General features: G+C 40.3%; 1 protein-coding gene across 1 annotated transcript; it reads right to left on the reverse strand.

The window, feature by feature from the left end:
- Positions 1-1,581: 1,581 nt before the first annotated feature.
- On the reverse strand, positions 1,582-7,694 carry uroc1 (urocanate hydratase 1). The gene is made up of 19 exons (XM_053315776.1): positions 7,425-7,694; positions 6,753-6,883; positions 6,254-6,347; positions 6,099-6,158; positions 5,866-5,994; positions 5,715-5,776; positions 5,502-5,568; positions 5,128-5,271; positions 4,901-4,989; positions 4,528-4,590; positions 4,251-4,430; positions 4,056-4,153; positions 3,884-3,956; positions 3,352-3,541; positions 3,170-3,268; positions 2,943-3,042; positions 2,398-2,479; positions 2,180-2,279; positions 1,582-2,059 (listed from the first exon to the last, which is right to left on the reverse strand). The coding sequence occupies exons 1-19, from the start codon at positions 7,548-7,550 to the stop codon at positions 1,919-1,921; spliced, it is 2,028 nt and encodes a 675-aa protein (XP_053171751.1). The 5' UTR covers positions 7,551-7,694; the 3' UTR covers positions 1,582-1,918.

A 7,694-nucleotide genomic window follows, 5' to 3' on the forward strand; every position in this document is an offset into this window, starting at 1 on the left:
AATCTGGTTCCCCCTCCTGGTCCTCATCACGTTTATCTGCCTCTTCCTGCAGGGTACACCAACCTCCCCAGCTCCCTTACGTCAGCGCAGAGAGGCTCAAATTCATTGACCATTCACAGATTTCTTAAAGGAGCAACTACGCGTAAATACGCACGGCAGGGAAAAAAGACAAAAAGTCAAAAAGCTCTGTCGAGAAATGAATGCAGGGATTAAAGCAAGAAAATGTTTGTGAGCCTGAAAAGTTGTCCAGGAAGAAATATGTATTGAATTAAGTATTATATGAATTTAAAACAGCTCTCTGCCTGAGAACATCAACCCCTGTGAAAAGTTCCATTGAAATGGAAACTTGGCCAGCTAATAGAATATTATTTTCATATACAGTGAGGCTGGAGTTTTTGTGGAATCTCTGTTTGACTGAATGTTGCATCCTCTCCACATTTGATTCTGCTAAAAGCAATGCTCACATTAATGCTGAGCCACAGACACACGAGGTTAATTGTGCCAAATATACGAAGTGTCAATTAAAGCCATTTACTAAGCAATCAAGATGTTACTAAAAGCTTGGAAATGTAGCTAAGGGTGCATCAGAGGACAGGATGGCATTAGAGTGCACAGAGGATGCCAGGAAACCACTCAAATGTGACATGGAGGACAAATGAAATGCTTACAATCACAGTTCATTTGTATTCTATGTATTTAAATGCATTTGTTTGGAGCTAATATCACAATCATAATGCAATTTTATCATTATATTACTTTACAATAGTTATGCTTGATGTATGCTCTAATACTAAATTAGAGAATGAGTCATGAATTAATACAGGATGTACCATGAATTCCAATAAATAGACAAGTCACTGTATGACTTAGGGTTAGGGTTAAAGTTAAAGGGAAAGTGATTAGTTAAAGGGAAACTTTGGTATTTTTCAACCTGGAACCTATTGTCCAATCTTTCTGTGTCTAATCATTTTTGAAATTGCTAGCATTGAATTGCTTCAGCTAGCAGCTATGAAACGGGCGCAATGTAATCCTTTGGGGCAATAGCACCCTGTCAATGTGTGTCCACTAAAAGTGCTTGTTTTTACCTCTGGCAGGCTCAGATTGTTATCATAAGTGTCAATTTATGATAACAATCTAACAACTTATGGACTATACAGAGAAATAAAATGTTTTTCTATGCCTTTCACTTGATCCAGACTGTTTATTATCGTGTTGTCTGTTCTGTCTTAGCTTAGTCTTATCTAAAGAATCTTTCAGATAAGACTAAGCAATGCTTTCGACACTCTAACACAACAAATTCCTCCTGTCACTCCTTTCTCCTCTCTGTTATGGCTGAATATTTAGCTGATTTCGACAACTCAAAACTTGTGAAAGCGAGATTTATCCCTGATCGAGACTTGTTTAGACAAAACAACAAACAGAACAGATCAAGCGAAAGATGAAAAACTTTTTATTTCTCCATATGATCCTTTCCATTATGTTATCAAACATATGTGTCAATGTCATTCACACGTTGATTAACATCACTGGGCAATTATTATTGTAGATTATTGACATATAGTACACATGACTCATATAGGGTTTATAATTTAAACAAACTTGCAGTTTAATTTTCAGCACAATAACACAAAGAACATATTCAAGCAGATTCAATTATTAGAACAGCCTATCACAATAATGAAGCTTCTGTGTGCATTCTGTGTATGTAGGGAAGACAACATACAATCTGTAACATCATTGGCACTGATTGGTTAACTAGTACTGACCAAATATTTGACAGCTTTTCAGTATTTTGAGTTGTCTTTGTGGTTGATTTCTAGTAGTCATTTTAGCTGTTGCATCAGGTGTCAGCTGCAGGTTTCCTTTGTTGTGTGTCTGCAGCTGGCTGTTACATCGGTAACATAAGCTGAAGTGTTGGCTAGCCCTGCAGGGCACGGTCCAGCACATGCTCATCCTTTACAGGGAAAGGCATGGTGACACGCAGCTGCCTGTGCTCTTCCATGGTGCGCTGGATGGTCTCATATGCATTTGAGTTTCCCGACCAGCAGCGACGAGCCACCTGCATCACACACAATCACACAAGCCAGAGTAAATCAGATGTGATCTGTAATCTGAGCAGAATGTAAATAATAAAGTGAGTCTGGAAACAAGCAAGCTGCTCTTCTTTGTACACTCTCACCCCATTAGAGACATCCCAGTTGAGCATCAGAGTTGCACGCTTTGCTGCCCCCTCTGAGCCATCCAATAACAAACCAAATCCCCCATTTGTTACCTCGCCCCTACAGGTGAGAGATAACATTAAATAAAAACACAATGAATATATATTTAATAAACAGCTCTGATGAATCATGATCAACACTCAGATCAAACATTAACTGGAAAACCAGCCAGCCTTACCATCCAACACCGCCACCGTTATGCAGGGAAACCCATGTAGCGCCTCTGAATGCATCACCAACAAAGTTCTGGACCGCCATGTCTATAAGGAAGAGACAAAGCTATTTGTCACTGTGGTTCGGATTTCAGTAATTCCTGCAGTATTTCTGGTTAATATGAATGAAAAGTGACGCAGGAAAGCCGGAATCAAAGAAAAGCAACCCAGATTATGAGCGTGCAGGCAAAGCCACAAGCCTCAGTCACAGCTATTTTCATGTCAGCACTAACTAGAAACAGATGCTGTGTGGACTATGGGGTTGCCATCTTGAGTATTTTTCCTCTTCAGGATTTCAATCATTATCTCAATATGATTTAAAATTAAATCAATCACAGTCAGCATGTCCTCTTTTATTTTTTGTCAAAACCACGTTATTGTTCTTGGGTAATGACACTAAAAGCAGGAGTTTGTTTCTGTCAGTCTAAAAGTGGCAAATGAGCATATTAAACAGATTTTATTAGAAAAGACGTCCATTGAGCCCTGCCACAGTGAACTGCACATATTATACCTGCACAGAAGGCAGATCCATCATACACATTAGAGGTCTCTCTGAAGGGGCTGTCTGTGCCACTAACGTCATGATGGTCTCTGCTAATTACCACAGGAGCCTGAGTAAGAGAAACAACATAAGACAATGTCAGTTTATAAAGGTTGTGGGCAGATGTTCAAACATCCATGAAAACATGAAATATGAAGACAAAGGTGAACATGAAAGCAGAAACTGTATTATCTTACTGAAACTCTCCCATCAGCGACAGCCTGGTTGATAGCCAAAGCAATGGTGACTCTTCCTTTCTGGTCAGAGTAGAGGATTCTGGCTTGGGATCCCACAACCTAAACAAAGAGAAAACACAGAAGTAATCAGCATTTACAGCTTTCTCTTCATCAGATTTGCATTTAGTTAGAAAGTTATCGACCATTTTGTGTTTTCCAGCCTCTCTGATCCAGCGGATGTTGTCATTATACTGCTGTCTAATGCGATCAGACACATTGGCACTGATTTCCTCCAGGATGGTAGCAGCAATGTTGTCAGTTACAGCGAGATCTTGGGGGTTGCCAGATGTGCACACCCAGCGGAAAGGCCCGAAACCCAAAGAGAAAATGTCTCTGGCAAAGACAGGAAAAGGAGAAATCACAAACTATTCATCCCAAGAAGAAAAAGATCTGATTTGAACACAGGTTCCTAGATTTACATGTGAATAAAATAACCTTAACTCTGGCCTCGCTTACTAGCTCTACTAGATTTACCCCCAGTGAGATCTGGTTATAAAAGCTCTAGATAAAGCTAACAAGTGGAGCTTTACTTCTGATTACTTGGTCAAACTTCTGTTTCCAAGGTCAAGAATGAACTTTTACGCTCTTGATTTCAGTGTTTCAGCTGCGTAAAGCCTGTGTTAGAATTCTAATGCAGGATCAATTCTACATTGAATAAGTAAGAAAATATCTCACCCCATAATGTGCTGGACATAAGAAGGGTAACGGAATTCTGTTGGTCTTCCACCAATTTTTTCTACCTCTGCTCCTATAAAAACAAGACACCCAAAACTCTTTGTAACTCTGATTAGGAGTGAATGGCACATCTGTGTTTATTGTGTATGTTTGTGCGCATGAAGTCACTTACCGGCTCTCTGGGCCTCTAGGAGAAATGCATTGCCATAGTCCCAAAAGAACATACCAGCATCAGACAGCTTGTTGATGGCCTTAACATGTCTTTGGAGGCTGTGATTATACGTAAAACATATGTTATGTCAACCTATTAGTTTTGCAGATGTTGCAGAAAAATATACTGAAGCAAAGTTTGTGGGATTAAATCAACCTTTCTTGGACCATAATGCGGAAACGGTTGGGATCAGTGGACATGAGCTGATTGGCCTGTTGGTAGCTGAGCTGGACCGGATAGTAGCCCCCATTGAATGGGTTGTGAAGGGAGGTCTGGTCTGAACCCAAATCCACCAGGCACTCACCTGTCCTCTCATACTCCAACAGCAGCCTCTCCCTGGTTAGAAAGGTAGACAAGTGGGAGATTTAAAGATGGCGTGGCAAAAAGAAGGGTCTATCACTGGATGTGCAAGCAAGAAGTTTTCACCTCTCACCATAAATCTACAATGTTGCCATGGTAACCCAGACTTAGGGGAGTCTTTGAGCTCCTGGCCTCTCTGTAAGACACACACACGCACACAAATACGAGTTATTACTGGATCTCACAGTAGATGGGTTATTTTATGGGTTACAACATCCTGTATTTTCTGTGGGATTTGGTGCCATTTTTAAAAGAAAACCCCAAAAAATGCTGCTTACATAACAAGGCTGCCAATTAAAACCACAAGGTCCAGTCATACCAAAACCATCATGGCCCCCGGTATTAGTATTAGTATTAGTGACAGTATTAGGTTGTAGTAGCAACAACTTTGTAATAATGATTTTGACATTCATGATTAATATTAATAATAATTTCCACTCTGTTACCTGATGCGTTTAATGCATTGATCCAAACTACTTGTGACCTCCATCAGCCAGCCCTGCTCGTGTCTCTTTCTTAGAGGAGCCTCGTCCACCTGCACAGGAATCCAGTTCACACCATCAAATTAACATACAGTACTTGCTCCCTGCTTGCTCAGCAGCTGGTGACAATGACCATAAAGATCTATTCTATTCAGTGTGTACTAATGGAAAAAGCCTGGATACCAGCTGACCTCTGCAATTACACCAATACAACCGGCAATGACGGCAGCTTTAGCCTGAGCTCCACTCATACCCCCCAGGCCAGAGGTCACAAGGACACGACCCCTCATGTCATCAGAGCCCAGGTACCTCCGGCCGGCATTCAGCACGGTCAGCTACACAGAAAAACACAAGAAAACAAATAAATAAAACAATAACTACTTCCTAGTGGTACAATGTACACTAATCACTGTTCTGATTTAAAGCAGGTTTTATGTCTTTGAGGTTTGAGTGTTCAACCAAAGTGTGATTTTAACTGATCAGATTGTTTCATGTGAATATTTTTGTGATCCTTATTTGTATGAGAGAATACTTGTTTGTGTTTTGTTTGTTTTGTTTTACAAACCATAGTGCCATGAACAATCCCTTGAGGCCCAATGTAGCAGTAGCTGCCCGCTGTCATTTGACCGTACCTGAAAATACACCACAGAATACACTGATTACACCTCACACCCACACAACAGGTTTAATATAGCAAAATGTTCTTGTATAATCAACATTCTACCTAATAGCAAGTAATGGCCAATACCAAGAAATAAAAACACCTTAAGAAACTTACATCGATACACCGAGAGCAAACATCTTCTCATAAGTCTCTCTGGAGGAGTAATTTGGAATAACCTGAGAGAAGGAAAATCCTGTCACACTCGGATACATGTGGACTAAAAGCATCAGTTCATGAGGTCAGTTTATATGTGTTGTACAGTTACCATGCCATTGGTGATGATGGCACGAGGTGAAGAAGGCAAGCTGGGGAACAGGCCCATGGGATGACCGCTGTACATGACCAGAGTCTGCTCCTCTGTCATCTCACTCAGGTAATGCATCACAAGGCAGAACTGCACCATCACACACATAAATCATTATTATTTTGTCTATTTAGACTCTTTACATCATCATTACCAATGCCGCTGGACATAACACGAGTACACTAAGGACCTACCTGGGCCCAGTTACTGAACACCTGTCCATTCCCTCCATAGGTAACGAGCTCCTGGGGAAACTAAAATATTAAGAAGACTGTTTTAGAGACAACAAGTCAAACAGAAGAATTTACTTGAAATGCTTTAGTTAATACAAGCTATGGAAGAAGCTTACCTGAGCAACTGCTGGGTCCAGGTTGTTCATGATCATGAGCATTATTGAGGCTGCTTGACGTGTGCGGCATGGGTACTGGTCTATGGGGTATGCTCTGGGGAATAGAAGGACATTTATCACATCAGTACAAGTAGGACTCCCTAATGTACTGAATCAAATAGAGTGAGATTATGTTCTGTTTTTCTTCTTTCATAAGTTACAGTCTTGTGTAAATACAAATAGTTGGTGATGTGTACATAACATGCAGCAGGAATTGTCATATATCAGCAAAAAAATTGGTAAAAGTGTAATGGCCCATTGCAAATATGTTACCTTTGCTTTAACTTGTAACCAAGAGACCAAATTTGAAGGGCTACTACAAAGACTATTTATACAAGTTCAAAAAAGGGAATATCAGTCCATGTATATTTATCCCATTTATTTTACTCTCACAGAGCAGTTTGGAAACTGGCTGCAAAAATCCCACATGGTCTTGTCTTTCATCATCTGGTTGCCTCACCTCATGCGTAACGTGGGGCAGAAGCGGTACATGTAGATGTGCCCGTACTGCCGCAGCTCTTGAGCAAATTCAGGTGCAAGTGCTGCGTGGTGGGAGGGGGGGAAATAACGCAAAGCATTTCTCAGTGCCAGCTAGAGGGAAGAGGCATTTAGGTTAGTGAACACAATATAAATCAGTGTCTCAGTACTGTCAGACAAACATGAGCAGATGTTGTATACTGACAGGCTTCTCCTAACATGACTAGCCTGTATCTCTCTTAATTATTGACTGAAGCCTTTGGCCTGAGTTTGGGCAATCATTTAAGGGCCTTAGAGAATAATCCATTTTTTTAGGTCAACACATGATCCACATAATACCCATTGTCTAAGACCTATACAGTAAAATCATTTTTTCCATTTTGATAGTCATTTGACAGTTTTTAGAGCTTTCCATGCTATTAGACATATAACTTCTTTATCATAAACCTTGTTAAGTATTTTGGCTTGTTATAGTGAGAAAAACAAGTATGATTAGTACTGATGATGTCACTATTCTGGTATATTTTGAGCTTGAAATAAAACACTACATTTGTGCTATTTATTATAAAATTATAAAATCTAACTGGACTACTGGTATATTATAAATCACTTTGTGACAAAATTTCATTTTTTTAAATGCACTATATTTACTCACCCGCTCCTCCTCTGCTGTAAGGTTTGGGGTCCGGACAGGTGCATGTGGCACATGAGGGTCTCTTCCCCGGTTAGGAGGCAAAGGGTCCAGCGGTAAACCACTGCATATCTCCTTTAAAGTTGACATCCTGCTGTGTATTATCTGTCACACACTTGAGTAGGGATCTTGACTGGAGATGGACAGGCTACTGACTATGGAGAGAAATGACTGATAACTACCACTGAAGATTTAATCACTCTTCGCCTCATTGTCCCATTGGCTTTTGGTCGT

The sequence above is a fragment of the Scomber japonicus genome, chromosome 3 (assembly GCF_027409825.1).
Source record: "Scomber japonicus isolate fScoJap1 chromosome 3, fScoJap1.pri, whole genome shotgun sequence".
Taxonomy (NCBI): Eukaryota; Metazoa; Chordata; class Actinopteri; order Scombriformes; family Scombridae; genus Scomber; species Scomber japonicus.